Source organism: Monodon monoceros, unplaced genomic scaffold (genome assembly GCF_005190385.1).
Source record: "Monodon monoceros isolate NGI ecotype Baffin Bay Population unplaced genomic scaffold, NGI_Narwhal_1 Super_Scaffold_21, whole genome shotgun sequence".
NCBI classification, from domain to species: domain Eukaryota; kingdom Metazoa; phylum Chordata; class Mammalia; order Artiodactyla; family Monodontidae; genus Monodon; species Monodon monoceros.
This window is the reverse complement of record NW_021703778.1, coordinates 31,633,209-31,651,447: the sequence shown is the minus strand read 5'-3', so window position 1 is coordinate 31,651,447 and position 18,239 is coordinate 31,633,209. Positions and strand designations below refer to the sequence as shown.

At 40.2% G+C, this 18,239-nt stretch overlaps 1 protein-coding gene across 1 annotated transcript in view; it reads left to right on the top strand.

Annotated features, from left to right (window-relative positions):
• Positions 1-3,217: 3,217 nt before the first annotated feature.
• Positions 3,218-18,239, top strand: part of TRPM1 (transient receptor potential cation channel subfamily M member 1) — an 81,654-nt gene continuing 66,632 nt past the window's right edge. Inside the window, exons 1-4 of the mRNA XM_029237934.1 lie at positions 3,218-3,345; positions 13,638-13,833; positions 16,406-16,619; positions 17,247-17,371. Coding sequence (XP_029093767.1) covers positions 3,218-3,345; positions 13,638-13,833; positions 16,406-16,619; positions 17,247-17,371 — 663 coding nt within the window. The remainder of the gene's footprint in view (positions 3,346-13,637; positions 13,834-16,405; positions 16,620-17,246; positions 17,372-18,239) is intronic.

Here is an 18,239-nt window from a genome sequence, read left to right as displayed (position 1 = left end):
GCATATATATGGGTCTTGTTTTTGGATCCATTCAGCCAGTCTATGTTTTTTGGTTGGAGCATTTAATTCATTTACATTTAAGGTAGTTATTGATATGTATGCTCCTATTACCATTTTCTTAATTGTTTTGAGTTTGTTTTCATAGGCCTTTTCCTTCTCTTGTGTTTCCTGCCAAGAGAAGTTCCTTTAACATTTGTTGTAAAGCTGGTTTGGTGCAGCTGAATTCCCTTAGCTTTTGCTTGTCTGTAAAGGTTTTAATTTCTCCAACAAAACTGAATGAGATCCTTGCTGGGTAGAGTCATCTTGGTAGTAGGTTTTTCCCTTTCATCACTTTAAATATGTCCTGCCACTCCCTTCTGGCTTGCAGAGTTTCTGCTGAAAGATCAGCTGTTAACCTTATGGGGATTCCCTTGTATGTTATTTCTTGCTTTTCCCTTGCTGCTTTTAATATTTTTTCTTTGTATTTAATTTTTGATAGTTTGATTAATATGTGTCTTGGCATGTTTCTCCTTGGATTTATCCTGTATGGGACTCTCTGCACTTCCTGGACTTGACTATCTCCTTTCCCATATTAGGGAAGTTTTCAACTATAATCTCTTCAAATATTTTCTCAGACCCTTTTTTATTCTCTTCTTCTTCTGGGACCCCTATAATTCGAATGTTGGTGCATTTAATGTTGTCCCAGAGGTCTCTGAGACTGTCTCAATTCTTTTCATTCTTTTTTCTTTATTCTGTTCTGTGGTAGTTATTTCCACTATTTTATTGTCCAGGTCACTTATCCGTTCTTCTGCCTCAGTTATTCTGCTATTGATTCCTTCTAGTGAATTTTTAATTTCATTTATTATGTTGTTCATCATTGTTTGTTTGCTCTTTAGTTCTTCTAGGTCCTTGTTAAATGTTTCTTGTATTTTCTCCATTCTATTTCCAAGATTTTGGATCATCTTTACTATCATTACTCTGAATTCTTTTCCAGATAGGTTGCCTATTTTGTCTTCATTTGTTAGGTCTGGTGGGTTTTTATCTTGCTCCTTCATCTGCTGTGTATTTCTCTGTCTTCTCACTTTGCTTAACTTACTGTGTTTGGGGTCTCCTTTTTGCAGGCTGCAGGTTCGTAGTTCCCGTTGCTTTTGGTGTCTGCCCCCAGTGGGTAAGTTTGGTTCAATGGTTTGTGTAGTCTCCCTGGTGGAGGGGAGTGGTTCCTGTGTTCTGGTGGATGAGGCTGGATCTTGTCTTTCTGGTGGGCAGGACTGCGTCCAGTGGTGTGTTTTGGGGTGTCTGTGAACTTATTATGATTTTAGGCTGCCTCTCTGCTAACAGGTGGGGTTGTGTTCCTGTCTTGCTAGTTGCTTGGTATAGGGTGCCCATCACTGTAGCTTGCTGGTTGTTGAGTGGAGCTGGGTCTTAGCGTTGAGATGGAGATCTCTGGGAGAGCTTTCCCTGTTTGATATTACATGGGGCTCAGAGGTGTCTGGTGGACCAATGTCCTGAACTTGGCTCTCCCACCTCAGAGGCTCAGGCCTGACACCAGACCGGAGCACCAAGACCCTGTCAGCCACTTGGCTCAGAAGAAAAGGGAGAAAAAGAAAGAAAGAAAGAAAAAGAGAGAGAGAGAGAGAGAGAGAGAGAGAGAGAGAGAGAGAGAGAAAGAAAGGAAGGAAGAAAGAAAGAAAGAAAGAAAGAAGGAAAGAAAGAAAAGAAAGTTATTAAAATACAAAATAAAAAAATATTATTAAGAATAAAAAAATTAAAAAGTATTTAAAAAAAGAAAGAAGAGAGCAACCAAACCAAAAAACAAATCCACCAATGATAACAAGTGCTAAAAACTATACTAAGAAAACAAAAACAAAAAACTGGACAGACAGAACCCTAGGACAAATGGTAAAAGCAAAGCTATACAGACAAAATCACACAAAGAAGCATACACATACACACTCACAAAAAGAGAAAAAGGAAAAAATATATATTTTTCTTTTAAAATAAAGGAAGAGGGCAACCAAATCAATAAACAAATCTACCAATGATAATAAGCTCTAAATACTAAACTAAAATAAACATAAAACCAAAAACAAATTAGATGCAGAAAGCAAACCCCAAGTCTATATTTGCTCCCAAAGTCCACCTCCTCAATTTTGGGATGATTCGCTGTCTATTCAGGTATTCCACAGATGCAGGTACATCAAGTTGATTGTGGAGATTTAATCCGCTGCTCCTGAGGCTGCTGGGAGAAATTTCCCTTTCTCTTCTTTGTTCGCACAGCTCCTGGGGTTCAGGTTTGGATTCGGCCCTGCCTCTGCGTGTAGGTCGTCTGAGGGCATCTTTTGGGAAGTCTGAGGTCTTCTGCCAGTGTTCAGTAGGTGTTCTATAGGAATTGTTCCACATGTAGGTATACTTTTGATGTATTTGTGGGGAGAAAGGTGATCTCCACCTCTTACTCTTCCGCCATCTTGAAGGTCCTTCTGCTGATATTATCAGTGTTGGGTGGGGATGAAGCGACAATCTGCCAAAATCTGAACCATCCTTGCCAGGTTTGGGGTTTCTGTAGAGATGTTACCTCTACCAGGTCTGACTGCCATAGCGCAGGAAAATAGTGCAGTCATTCCTCCTAGCGTAGAATGTACTTCAGAAGAAGATGTTTAAGGGGTCAGTGGCACCTCGCTGTCTCCCCGGAGGCAGCCCTACAACAGTTGCCGCAGTCAGAGCACCACCCCGAGGTGGGGTACATCAAGCCTGCCCTCAGCTCTCGGATCCCACCTCCAATATTTTTAATTCTAAAAATAACATTCAGTGAATCTGAGCACCAGTTAGAAAAATTACCTGTAAATTAATTAATTAATAAAAAATGACTATGGTGTGTGGGGAGCCTGAGAGTCTGGAGAAGATGGGGTCTTGAGAGCAAATCAAAGGCCTGACCAGAGACTGGCCGACTTTGTTAGCTTCTCCGGTAACTCACGTCCACACCAGGCTCTGTGGGGCACTGGCTTACTCCAGGGGCATCATCGTTCTCCCTTTGCAGACTCTGACTAGCATACAAAACCCAGGTTGTAGCCCTATGGAGACCATGAATACATACTTCTGAGCCATTTCTCTTGAAACCAGAAACCAGAGCTAAGATCCTGAAAGACTTGTGTCCACCATTCTTAGACGTGTCTATTCAGATGTTTTGGACAGACTTCCTGTTATTATTCATTTTATAAAAGCAAAAGAATGAACTCTGAGGATGGCTTGGGAATATCTTTGTCTAATTTCCACTTTTTTTCTCTTCCAGGGACAGAAATCTTGGATAGAAAAAACCTTTTGCAAACGAGAATGTATCTTTGTAATTCCCAGCACTAAAGATCCTAACAGGTAAATTGGAAGCCATAATTAAGACATTATTCAAACTTGCACTTTTTGCCAGTTGCCAGCAACTATTCTGGTGTTTGGTGGAGAGAGAGAAGAAGTCAAGGACAGCTAGAACTTATGCTCCACGTGAGTCATTAACCAGGGAGTCACCTGGGCTATAAGTTCCTCTGTCAAGAGGCAGACAGCCTCAGGGGAGAGGCGCTGTCCTCCACTCACTCATGTGAGTTTTCACAAGCAGATGGGCCCACACTTTCCTCTTAGACTTAGTGAGATCAAGGAGCTGAGGGATTTAGACAGATTTCCAGGGTATCTTCTGGCCTCTTTGTTAGAGTTCCTAATGTTATAACACACTGGGAAGAGAAGGGCAAACTAAACCTGAAAGAAAGAAAAGGGAGGAAATAATAGAAAATAGAATGGGAGTTAATGAAATAGAAAATCTTAAAACGACAGAGAAAAATCAATGAAATCAAAAGCTGATTCTTGGAAAAGAGCCACAAAATTGACAAACCTTTAGCTAGATTGATGAAGAAAGAGAGAAGACTTAATTCTAAATCTAAAATCTTAATTCTAGAATCAGAAATGAAGAGACATTACTACCAATCTTACAGAAATAGAAATGAGTATAAAGGAACACTATGACCTGTATATCAATGACAATAAATTAGATAACTTAGATGAAATGGACAAATTCCTAGAAAGACACAAACTGCCAAAATGATTCAAGAAGAAACACATAATCTGAAGAAACCTATAAGAAGTGAAGAGGCAGGATTAGTCATCAAAAATTACCTACAAAGAAAAGCTTAGGTCCAGAGGGCTTCACGGCTGAATTTTACCAAATATTTAAAGAAGAATTCATACCAATTTTTCCCAAGCTCTTTCAAAAAATAGAAGATGAGAGAGCACTTCCCAACTCATTTTATGAGGCCAGTACTACCTTGATATTAAAACCAGACAAAGACAGCACAAGAAAGGGCAACTACAGATTAATATCTCTGGTGAATATGGATGCAGAAATCTTGAACAAATACTATCAAACAAAATCCAACAACATATAAAAAGAATTACACATCATAACAAACTGGGATTTATCCCAGGAATGCAAAGTTGTTTTCACAGCAGAAAATCAATTAATGCAATACATCACATTCATAGAATAAAAAACAAAAATCACATGATCATCTCAACTGACACCAAGAAAGTGTTTGACAAAATCCAACACCTTTTTACGATTTTTAAAAAAAACAGAAAACTAGGACTAGAAGAGAACTTTCTCAACCTGATAAAGGGCTTCTGTGAAAAATCCATGGCTAACATCATACTTAGTGGTGAAAGATCGGATGCTTGCCCCTAACATCAGAGACAAGACAAGGATGTTCACTCTTACCACTTCTATTAAAATTTTACTAGAGGTTCTAACCAAGGCAATTAGGTAAGAGAAAGAAATAAAAGGCACCCGTATTGGACAGGAAGAAGTAAAACTATCTCTATCGGCAGATGACATAATCTTGTATATAGAAAATTCTAAGGAATCACTAAAAAACTATTATAACTACTAAAGAAGTTCAGCAAGTTTGCAGCATACAAAATCAATATACAAAAATCATATATATTTCTATAAGCTTGCAATGAACAATATGAAAATGAAACTAACAGAACAATTCCATACACAATAATATCAAAATGAATTAGACACTTAGGGATAAACTTAACAAAAGAATTACAAAATTTATATCTGAGGGGCTTCTCTGGTGGTCCAGTGGTTAGGACTCACTGCCATGGGCCCAGGCTCAATCACTGGTTGGAGAACTAAGATCCCACAAGCCGCGTGGCACAACCAAAAAAAAAAAAAACATATCTGAAAACTATAAAACATTGTTGAAAGAAATTAATTACGATCTAAATAATTGGGAAAACATTCCATGTTCGTGGATTGGAAGACTTAACATAGTTAAGATGGCAATATTCCCAAAATGACCTACAGATTCAAAGCAATCTCTATCAGAATTCCAGCTAACTTCTTTCTAGAAATTGACAAACTGATTGATATGGAATTGCAAGGGACACAGAATAGCCAAAATAATCTAATAAAAAAAGAACAAAGTAGGAGGACTCACTTTACCTGATTTCAAAACTTACTACAGACCTACGCTAACCAAAGTAGTATGGTACTGGAGTAAGGGTAGACATACAGACCAATGGAATAGAACTGAGAGCCCAGAAAGAAACCCATTCATCTATAACCAATTGATATTTCAGCAAGGTTGCCTAAACCAATGGGGAAAGATTAGTCTCTTCATCAAATGGTGCTGAAACACCTGGACATCAAAGGAATGGATTTAAGTCCCTACCTCACATGATATATAAAAATTAACTCAAAATCTATCAAACATCAGATGTAAGAGCTAAAACTATAAAACTCTTAAACAAAAACATAGGAGTAAATCTTCATGACCTTGGATTTGGCAAATGATTCTTTGAAATGACACCAAAAGTATGAGCAGCAAAAGCAGCAAAACAAATATACTTTCTTTTATTTATTTATTTATATTTATTTTACATCTTTATTGGAGTATAATTGCTTTAAAATGGTGTGTTAGTTTCTGCTTTATAACAAAGTGAATCAGTTATACATATACATATGTTCCCATATCTCTTCCCTCTTACATCTCCCTCCCTCCCACCCTCCCTATCCCACCCCTCCAGGCGGTCACAAAGCACCGAGCTGATCTCCCTGTGCTATGCGGCTGCTTCCCACTAGCTATCTACTTTACGTTTGGTAGTGTATACATGTCCATGCCTCTCTCTCGCTTTGTCACAGCTTACCCTTCCCCCTCCCCATATCCTCAAGTCCATTCTCTACTAGGTCTGTGTCTTTATTCCTGTCTTACCCCTAGGTTCTTCATGACATTTTTTTTTTCTTAAATTCCATATATATGTGTTAGCATACGGTATTTGTCTTTCTCTTTCTGACTTACTTCACTCTGTATGACAGACTCTAGGTCTATCCACCTCATTACAAATAGCTCAATTTCATTTCTTTTTATGGCTGAGTAATATTCCATGGTATATATGTGCCACATCTTCTTTATCCATTCATCCGATGATGGACACTTAAGTTGTTTCCATCTCCGGGCTATTGTAAATAGAGCTGCAATGAACATTTTGGTACATGACTCTTTTTGAATTATGGTTTTCTCAGGGTATATGCCCAGTAGTGGGATTGCTGGGTCATATGGTAGTTCTATTTGTAGTTTTTTAAGGAACCTCCATACTGTTCTCCAAATTGGTTGTATCAATTTACTCTCCCACCAGCAGTGCAAGAGGGTTCCCTTTTCTCCACACCCTCTCCAGCATTTATTGTTTGTAGATTTTTTGATGATGGCCATTCTGACTGGTGTGAGATGATATCTCATTGCAGTTTTGATTTGCATTTCTCTAATGATTAATGAAGTTGAGCATTCTTTCATGTGTTTGTTGGCAGTCTGTATATCTTCTTTGGAGAAATGTCTATTTAGGTCTTCTGCCCATTTTTGGATTGGGTTGTTTGTTTTTTTGTTATTGAGCTGCATGAGCTGCTTATAAATTTTGAAGATTAATCCTCTGTCAGTTGCTTCATTTGCAAATATTTTCTCCCATTCTGAGGGTTGTCTTTTGGTCTTGTTTATGGTTTCCTTTGCTGTGCAAAAGCTTTGAAGTTTCATTAGGTCCCATTTGTTTAATTTTGTTTTTATTTCCATTTCTCTGGGAGGTGGGTCATAAAGGATCTTGCTGTGATTTATGTCATAGAGTGTTCTGCCTATGTTTTCCTTTAAGAATTTTATAGTGTCTGGCCCTATATTTAGGTCTTTAATCCATTTTGAGCTTATTTTTGTGTGTGGTGTTAGGGAGTGATCTAATCTTCTATTTTTACATGTACCTGTCCAGTTTTCCCAGCACCACTTATTGAAGAGGCTGTCCTTTCTCCACTGTACATTCCTGCCTCCTTTATCAAAGATAAGGTGACCATATGTGCGTGGGTTTATCTCTGGGCTTTCTATCCTGTTCCATTGATCTATCTTTCTGTTTCTGTGCCAGTACCATACTGTCTTGATTACTGTAGCTTTGTAGAATAGTCTGAAGTCATGGAGACCGATTCCTCCAGCTCCGTTTTTCATTCTCAAGATTGCTTTGGCTATTCGGGGTCCTTTGTGTTTCCATACAAATTGTGAAATTTTTTGTTCTAGTTCTGTGAAATATACCAGTGGTAGTTTGATAGGGATTGCATTGAATCTGTAGATTGCTTTGGGTAGTAGAGTCATTTTCACAATGTTGATTCTTCCAATCCAAGAACATGATATATCTCTCCATCTATGTGTATCATCTTTAATTTCTTTCATCAGTGTCTTATAATTTTCTGCATGCAGGTCTTTTGTCTCCTTAGGTAGGTTTATTCCTAGATATTTTATTCTTTTTGTTGCAATGGTAAATGGGAGTGTTTTCTTGATTTCACTTTCAGGTTTTTCATCATTAGTGTATAGGAATGCCAGAGATTTCTGTGCATTAATTTTGTATCCTGCTACTTTACCAAGTTCATTGATTAGCTCTAGTACTTTTCTGGTAGCATCTTTAGGATTCTCTATGTACAGTATCATGTCATCTGCAAACAGTGACAGCTTTACTTCTTCTTTTCCTATTTGGATTCCTTTTATTTCCTTTTTTGATTGCCGACTGCTGTGGCTAAAACTTCCAAAACTATGTTGAATAAGAGTGGTGAGAGTGTGCAACCTTGTCTTGTTCCTGATCTTAGTGGAAATGTTTTCAGTTTTTCACCATTGAGGACGATGTTGGCTGTGGGTTTGTCATATATGGAAATTATTATGTTGAGGAAAGTTCCCCCTGTGCCTACTTTCTGCAGGGTTTTTATCATAATTGGGTGTTGAATTTTGTCAAAAGCTTTTTCTGCATCTATTGAGATGATCATATGGTTTTTCTCCTTCAATTTGTTAATATGGTTTATCACATTGATTGTTTTGCATATATTGAAGAATCCTTGCATTCCTGGAATAAACCCCACTTGATCATGGTGTATGATCCTTTTAATGTGCTGTTGGGTTCTGTTTGCTAGTATTTTGTTGAGGATTTTTGCATCTATGTTCATCAGTAATATTGGCCTGTAGTTTTCTTTCTTTATGACATCCTTGTCTGGTTTAGGTATCAAGGTGATGGTGGCCTCGTAGAATGAGTTTGGGAGTGTTCCTCCCTCTGCTATATTTTGGAAGAGTTTGAGAAGGATAGGTGTTAGCTCTTCTCTAAATATTTGATAGAATTCGCCTGTGAAGGCATCTGGTCCTGGGCTTTTGTTTGTTGGAAGATTTTTAATCACAGTTTCAATTTCAGTACTTGTGATTGGTTCATATTTTCTATTTCTTCCTGGTTCAGTCTTGGCAGGTTGTGCATTTCTAAGAATTTGTCCATTTCTTCCAGGTTGTCCATGTTATTGGCATAGAGTTGCTTGTGGTAATCTCTCATGATCTTTTGTATTTCTGCAGTGTCAGTTGTTACTTCTCCTTTTTCATTTCTAATTCTATTGATTTGAGTCTTCTCCCTTTTTTTCTTGATGAGTCTGGCTAATGGCTTATCAATTTTGTTTATTTTCTCAAAGAACCAGCTTTTAGTTTTATTGATCTTTGCTATCGTTTCCTTCATTTCTTTTTCCTTTATTTCTGATCTAATTTTTATGATTTCATTCCTTCTGCTAACTTTGGGGTGTTTTTGTTCTTCTTTCTCTAATTGCTTTAGGTGCAAGGTTAGGTTGCTTATTCGAGATGTTTCCTGTTTCTTAAGGTAGGATTGTATTGCTATAAACTTCCCTCTTAGAACTGCTTTTGCTGCATCCCATAGATTTTGGGTTGTCCTGTCTCCATTGTCATTTGTTTCTAGATATTTTTTTATTTCCTCTTTGAATTCTTCAGTGATCACTTCGTTATTAAGTAGTGTATTGTTTAGCCTCCATGTGTTTGTATTTTTTTACAGATCTTTTCCTGTAATTGATATCTAGTCTCATAGCATTGTGGTTGGAAAAGATACTTGAAACAATTTCAATTTTCTTAAATATACCAAGGCTTGACTTGTGACCCAAGATATGATCTATCCTGGAGAATGTTCCATGAGCACTTGAGAAAAATGTGTATTCTGTTGTTTTTGGATGGAATGTCCTATAAATATCAATGAAGTCCATCTTGTTTAATGTATCATTTAAAGCTTGTGTTTCCTTACTTATTTTCATTTTGGATGATCTGTCCATTGGTGAAAGTGGGGTGTTCAAGTCCCCTACTATGAATGTGTTACTGTCGATTTCCCCTTTTATGGCTGTTAGTATTTGCCTTATGTATTGAGGGGCTCCTATGCTGGGTGCATAAATATTTACAATTGTTATATCTTCTTCTTGGATTGATCCCTTAATCATTATGTAGTGTCCTTCTTTGTCTCTTCTAATAGTCTTTATTTTAAAGTCTACTTTGTCTGATATGAGAATTGCTACTCCAGCTTTCTTTTGGTTTCAATTTGCATGAAATACCTTTTTCCATCCCCTTACTTTCAGTCTGTACGTGTCTCTAGGTCTGAAGTGGGTCTCTTGTAGACAGCAAATATATGGGTCTTGTTTTTGTATCCATTCAGCCAATCTGTGTCTTTTGGTGGGAGCATTTAGTCCATTTACATTTAAGGTAATTATCGATATGTATGTTCCTATTCCCATTTTCTTAATTGTTTTGGGTTCGTTATTGTAGGTCTTTTCCTTCTCTTGTGTTTCTTGCCTAGGGAAGTTCCTTTAACATTTGTTGTAAAGCTGGTTTGGTGGTGTTGAACTCTCTCAGCTTTTGCTTGTCTGTAAAGGTTTTAATTGCTCCATCAAATCTGAATGAGATCCTTGCTGGGTAGAGTAATCTTGGTTGCAGGTTTTTCTCCTTCATCACTTTAAATATGTCCTGCCAGTCCCTTCTGGCTTGCAGAGTTTTTGCTGAAAGATCAGCTGTTAACCTTATGGGGATTCCCTTGTTTGTTATTTGTTGTTTTTCCCTTGCTGCTTTTAATATGTTTTCTTTGTATTTAATTTTTGACAGTTTGATTAATGTGTCTTGGCGTATTTCTCCTTGGATTTATCCTGTATGGGACTCTCTGTGCTTCCTGGACTTGATTAACTATTTCCTTTCCCATATTAGGGAAGTTTTCAACAATAATCTCTTCAAATATTTTCTCAGCCCCTTTCCTTTTCTCTTCTTCTTCTGGAACCCCTATAATTCGAATGTTGGTGCATTTAATGTTGTCCCAGAGGTCTCTGAGACTGTCCTCAGTTCTTTTCATTCTTTTTTCTTTATTCTGCTCTGCAGTAGTTATTTCCACTATTTTATCTTCCAGGTCAGTTATCCGTTCTCCTGCCTCAGTTATTCGGCTATTGATCCCATCTAGAGTATTTTTAATTTCATTTATTATGTTGTTCATTGTTGTTTGTTTCATCTTTAGTTCTTCTAGGTCCTTGTTAAATGTTTCTTGCATTTTGTCCATTCTATTTCCACGATTTTGGATCATCTTTACTATCATTATTCTGAATTCTTTTTCAGGTAGACTGCCTATTTCCTCTTCATTTGTTAGGTCTGGTGGGTTTTTATCTTGCTCCTTCATCTGCTGTGTGTTTTTCTGTCTTCTCATTTTGCTTAACTTACTGTGTTTGGGGTCTCCTTTTTGCAGGCTGCAGGTTCGTAGTTCCCATTGTTTTTGGTGTCTGTCCCCAGTGGCTAAGGTTGGTTCAGTGGGTTGTGTAGGCTTCCTGGTGGAGGGAACTAGTGCCTGTGTTCTTGTGGATGAGGCTGGATCTTGCCTTTCTGGTGGGCAGGTCCATGTCTGGTGGTGTGTTTTGGGGTGTCTGTGGACTTATTATGATTTTAGGCAGCCTCTCTGCTAATGGGTGGGGTTGTGTTCCTGTCTTGCTAGTTGTTTGGCATAGGATGTCCAGCACTGTAGCTTGCTGTTCGTTGAGTGAAGCTGGGTGCTGGTGTTGAGATGGAGGTCTCTGGGAGATTTTCACCGTTTGATATTATGTGGAGCTGGGAGGTCTCTTGTTGACCAGTGTCCGGAAGTTGGCTCTCCCACCTCAGAGGCACAGCACTGACTCCTGACTGCAGCACCAAGGGCCTTTCATCCACACGGCTCAGAATAAAAGGGAGAAATAGTAGAAAGAAAGAATTAGTAGAAGTAGAAAGAAAGAAAGAAAGGAGGGAGGGAGGGAGGGAGGAAGGAAGGAAGGAAGGAGGGAAGGAAGGAAGGAAAGAAATAAAGAAAGAAGATAAAGTAAAATAAAGTAAGATAAAATATAATAAAGTTATTAAAATTAAAAGATAATTAAGAAAAAAAAACAGATAGATAGAACCCTAGGACAAATGGTGGAAGCAAAGCTATATAGACATAATCTCACACAAAAGCATACACATACACACTCACAAAAAGAGGAAAAGAGGAAAAAATAATAAATCTTGCTCTCAAAGTCCACCTCCTCAATTTGGGATGATTCGCTGTCTATTCATGTATTCCACAGATGCAGGGTACATCAAGTTGATTGTGGAGCTTTAATCCGCTGCTTCTGAGGCTGCTGGGAGAGATTTCCCTTTCTCTTCTTTGTTCTCGCAGCTCCCAGGGCCTCAGCTTTGGATTTGGCCCCGCCTCTGCGTGTAGGTCTCTGGAGGGCGTCTGTTCTTCGCTCAGACAGGACGAGGTTAAAGGAGCCGCTGATTCGGCGGCTCTGGCTCACTCAGGCCTGGGGGGGGAGGGAGGGGCACGCAGTGCGCGTGACGTTGCACCAGCCTGAGGCACGCCGTGCGTTCTTCCGGGGGAGTTGTCCCTGGATCCCGGGACCCTGGCAGTGGCGGGCTGCACAGGCTCCCCGGAAGCGGGGTGTGGATAGTGACCTGTGCTCACACACAGGCTTCTTGGTGGCGGCAGCAGCAGCCTTAGCGTCTCATGCCTGTCTCTGGGGTCCGCGGTTTTAGCCGCGGCTCGCGCCTGTCTCTGGAGCTCCTTCAAGCAGCGCTCTTAATCCCCTCTCCTCGCGCACCAGGAAACAAAGAGGGAAGAAAAAGTCTCTTGCCTCTTCGCCAGGTCCAGACTTTTCCCCGGACTCCCTCCCGGCCCGCCGTGGTGCACTAACCCCCTTCAGGCTGTGTTCACGCCGCCAACCCCAGTCCTCTCCCTGCGCTCCGACCGAAGCCCGAGCCTCAACTCCCAGCCCCGCCCGCCCCGGTGGGTGAGCGGACAAGCTTCTCCGGCTGGTGAGTGCTGGTCGGCACCGCTCCTCTGTGCGGGAATCTCCCTGCTTTGTCCTCCGCACCCCTGTTGCTGCGCTCTCCTCCGCGGCACCGAAGTTTTCACCCTCCGCCACCCGCAGTCTCCGCCCGCGAAGGGGCTTCCTAGTGTGTGGACACTTTTCCTCCTTCACAGCTCCCTCCCACTGGTGCAGGTCCTGTCCCTAACCTTTTGTCCCTGTTTATTCTTTTTTCTTTTGCCCTACCCAGGTACGTGGGGGGTTTCTTGCCTTTTGGGAGGTCTGAGGTCTTCCGCCAGCATTCAGTAGGTGTTCTGTAGGAGTTGTTCCACGTGTAGATGTATTTCTGGAGTATCTGTGGGGAGGAAGGTGATCTCCGCGTCTTACCCTGCCGCCATCTTCCCGGAAGCCGCCCTCTTCTGAATAACTAGGCTTTAAAATGCTTAGGCCCTGGATTCTGCCTCACCCAGTTTCTGACTAAAACTGAAGTGGATTTAGCCCCTACCTGGCTTCTGAATAACTAGGCTTTAAAATGCTTAGGCCCTGCATTCTACCTCAGCCAGTTTCTGACTAAAACTGAAGTAAATATACTTTCAATGTTACTTGTGTAGAGAAATATTTTACATTTCTCTAGCAACAGAATAATTCAATAATATTGAAAAATCATTGCAGGTCAACTCTGCGTGGGGGAGCGTGATTGTCCTTTGTCACAGAACATTCAGTGATTGATGGCCATAGTCATGTTGTCAGGACACCAGAAAGACTAAAAATGTGTTCAATAGGGAAGGGCAACCATCCAATGTGTTTAGAATAGTCTGGTATTTATACTTTTCTGGTATGGAAATAGATATGCATTGATTATCTGGAAAAGGACATCGTAAGGGGCATTTCTGTCTCCAGTAAAGCTGGATAAGGAAGGTGTTAGTCTGCTTCTGTTCAGGTTAACTCATCTTAAGGAGGAAAATGTTATAGAAAGACTGAGCTTTGCCTTTGTTTTCAGGTGTTGCTGTGGCCAGCTCACCACCCAGCATATCCCCCCTCTGCCGAGTGTAACAGCCAGCAAAAATGGAGAGGAGAACAAGCAGGTGGAGACTCAGCCCGAAAAATGGTCTGTTGGCAAACACACCCAGAGCTACCCAACAGATTCCTACGGGATTCTCGAATTCCAGGGTGGTGGATACTCCAATAAAGCCATGGTAAGAGGGGCCTTGGGAAGGGATGCCACTGAGCCGCAGCTTCCATCAGAGGCCCAGCCTCCCAGCCTCCCGGACTGTAGACACCTGAGTCTTCTTTCAGGGGTGTGACTCTATCTTCCTAGAGTTTTCAATGCAAAGACAGGAAATATATCCACACACTCAAGTTTTTAGCCATGAGATTTGGAAACTGGGCACTGTGATAAAGAGCATGCAGTATCCTTTAAATCTGTACCAAGATTGTGAATTCATACAACACAGTCCAGCCCCACTCTACAAAGATACCACACCATCTCCAGTGATGAGAGACGAATTATGTTATTTGTTCTTTAGGGTTGTTTGGGGCTTTGTTTTGTTTTTTCTCACAGTGGACATTTACCACCCCCCTTACATGGGTTAGGAGTTTCTGGAAATATTTCCCTCTGAAGTCCACACACAGCCTCTCTGGGCTTGCATTGAGCTGGCCCAAGAAGACGGAGGCCTTTCACATTTGCATGTAAACAGGGAATGCCCTCTGCCTTTCTGATGAGCCCTGCCAAGAGGGGAGGCGTCAGCACTGTGATCCCTTTCAGCTCATTCTGAATAATGCTCTCACGTGCCCAGTGAGACCATTTTTGCAATTTCATTCTATTTCACCAGCCCAACATCATTGTTCAAATAAAATTCAGTTGTGTTCCAAAGACCACAACATAAGGTCTTCTGGAAGGGCACCCTGCCTACTGGCCTGGACACAAAGAGGCTGTTCACAGGGGCCAAGGCATCTGCTCATTAACCTCTTCTTCACCTTGAGGGGAAGGTCCAGCCCCGAGGTTGTCCATTGATCCCCATTCCCAGCACCCACTCCCTCCTCATCGTCCTGGCCAACCTCTGGAGCCACAATGTAGCTGAGCCAGCTATGGAATTTTTTTAAAAAAATTTTTATTGGAGTATAGTTGATTTACAGTGTTGTGTTAGTTTCTGCTGTACAGAAAAGTGAATCAGTTATACATAGACATATATCCACTCTTTTTTAGATTCTTTTCCCATATAGTCATTACAGAGCGTTGAGTAGAGTTCCCTGTGCTATACAGTAGGTCCTTATTATCAGTAGTTATCTATTTTTTATATAGTAGTGTGTGTATGTAAATCCCAGTCTTCCAATTTATCCCTCCCTCGCCTTTCCCCCCGGTAGCTATAAGTTTGTTTTCTACACCTGTGACTCTATTTCTGTAAATAAGTTCATTTGTACCATTTTTTTTAGATTCCACATATAAGTGATGTCATATGATATTTGTCCTTCTCTGTCTGACTTACTTCACGCAGTATGACAATCTCTAGGTCCATCCATGTTGCTGCAAATGGCATTTTTTCATTCTTTTTTATGGCTGAGTAATATTCCATGTATGTATATGCATGTGTGTGTGTGTGTGTGTGTGTACCACATCTTCTTTATCCATTCATCTGTTCACAGCAGACAGGTTGTTTCCATGTCTTGGCTACTGTAAATAGTGCTGCAATGAACTTTGGGGTGCGTGTATCTTTCCAGCTTTGGAATTGATGCCTTCAAGATTAGGGTTGCCATTGGATAAGGTGAACAACATTTATTCTATTTTGGAACATGTTTGACTTTTGATTGCATATAAAGTGTATATAATTTCAGGTAATTCTGAACTGTGATTTACCTGTGATTTACATAGCCCAACAATGACTAATTATTAAGAAGCTTTACCTAAAAGTACATAAGTTCATAAGTTGCTCTAAATTTTTTGTAAACCTGGCGGGTATATTTCCTAGAATTTTCAAAAGAGCAAAAAGTATCCAGAGATAAAATCAAACAGGAGTAATTTCTGTGTTCCTAAGAATGCTAGACACATTGAAGAAGTGTTTCAAACTTTGTTTAGAACTATAAATGGTCTTTGCTTTCAAATTGTAAAATGTGTTTCCTTTAAACTCCAGTTTTATTTTCTACAAATTTGTTTCTACAAATTTCCTACAAATTTGTTAATTTGGAGACATTTGCGCATATATGCATGTGTGTGACTGCACATAATTTTTGATGAACTCATTAAATAACTAAAATAAATCTTTGCTAATATTACTATATTTCATTATTGGAAATTTTCAGGATTCCTTTTACTCTCAGTATTAACTATTGTCATTATAGAAGTGCTGATACCATGAAAATTAGCTGGTAACTTTGATAAAATAAATCATCCTAAGGCAATGAAAAAAAAAAAAAGATTAAGGTTGCTAGGAAAAATACAAGACCCCCAGATATATTTGAATTTCAGATAAATAACGGATGAATTTTTAGTATAAATGCGTCCCAAATATTGCAGGAACCATAATTATACTAAAACATTTTTCATTGTTCATATAAAGTTCAAGTTTACTTGAATTTTTTTTATTTGCTATATCTGGGAACCCTCCAGCGTTCCCTTCCATCGTTTGGCCACAGACTCCCACAGAGGGCCCCAGAACCCCATGGGAGAGAAAGCCAGGCGGCTGTTGCTTGGACAGGAACAGTAGCCTTGTTCCCCGTGGCACAAGAGTCAAATCGAAGAACGAGTGTTGAGGGTCACACCCTCTTTTGCAGTATATCCGGGTCTCCTATGACACGAAGCCTGACTCACTGCTTCATCTCATGGTGAGAGACTGGCAGCTGGAACTCCCCAAGCTCTTAATATCCGTGCACGGAGGCCTCCAGAACTTTGAGATGCAGCCCAAGCTGAAGCAGGTCTTTGGGAAAGGTCTGATCAAGGCTGCTGTGACCACTGGGGCCTGGATCTTCACTGGGGGCATCAGCACAGGTAAGTGCAGGCTGTATCCCTTGCTGCAAATGTACAAACCCAGAGCTCATCGTGGTTCCCAAAGAGCTTTTGGATAATTATGATTAAAAAACAGAAGATACTGCATTCTGATAATATTTATGGCAGAATGAAATCTTTATTCGGTAGCTCGTTTTTTATTTCGGTATGATCATGATAATGGTCAACATTTCTGGCACCTACTATGTGTCATTCCTTGAAGTGAGCCCTGTACAAGCCTCATTTTCACTGAGGCCCCTGACAATCCTTTCCCGATCACATGAGGGAGGACACCAAGGCCCAGAGAGGTTGAGGAACATGGCAGGCCATCTGACTCTCAACTTAAGCTGAACGCAGCCAAGGCCTGCCAAAGAGACCCCTCGTACTTCCATCCTTAGGACTTGGAAACTTTTAAAGAGAATTCCTGCACAGTTGCTTTGGTTTTGGTTTTTGTTTTCCCTTTTCTAGGAGCTAATGCAGGATGACTAGCTATTATGAGCTCAGACTTTCAGTGTCTTAACCCTGTTCTGTAGGAAATGGAGTGGTTCAGAGCTGGGGTCCCTGAAGTTCATGAATAGTGGTTTGATGGGAGGTAAGGGGCCTACAGATATGACTTATGGCCTCTCACAGGTGTCATCAGCCACGTGGGGGATGCCTTGAAAGACCACTCCTCCAAGTCCAGAGGCCGGGTTTGTGCTATAGGAATTGCTCCCTGGGGCATCGTGGAGAATAAAGAAGATCTGGTTGGAAGGGATGTAAGTATTTTCTCCCCGGAAATGGGCAATTTTCAAAAATCAAAGTCTTTGTTTTAATATCATTGTAGATTTCACCTGCAGGTGTAGGAGATAATAAAGCAAGGTCCCATATAGCCTTTATCCTTTCCCCAAAAGTAAGAACTTGCAAAACTATCATACAAGATCGAAACCGGGATAATTGATATCAATCTAGTCAAGATGCAGAACATTTACTAGGAGCCATCATGTTGCCCTTTTCATTCATTCGTTTTTTTATTGAAGTATAGTTGATTTACAATGTTGTGTTAATTTCTGCTGTTGCATATATATATGCATATATATGTATATATATGCATATATATACACACATATACATTGTATACGTGTGTGTATATATATATATGTATATATATATATATATATATACACACACATTGTTTTTTTTCATATTCTTTTCCATTATGGTTTGTCATAGGACACTGAATATACTTCCCTGTGCTATACCGTAAGACCTTGTTGTTTCATGTTGCCCTTCAATATCCATACCCAATTCCCTCCTGCTTCCTTCCACTCCTGCCTTAACCCTGGGAGCCACTCATCTGCCCTTCATCCTACAGTTGTATCATTTCAAGAATGTTATGTAAATGGGATCGTACAGTATGTAACCTTTGAGGGCTGGCTTTTTACTTGCCACTTAATTCTCTGGAGATCCATCCAAATGGTGGCATGTATCAGTAGTTTACTCCTTTTTATTGTTGAGTGGGGTCCCACCGTATGGATGTACCATTTATCTGTTGAAGCCTATCTGGGTTGTTTCCACTTTGGCTACTGCAAATGAAGCTGCCATAAGCTTTTGTGTACAGGATTTTGTATTAATGTAAGTTTTCCT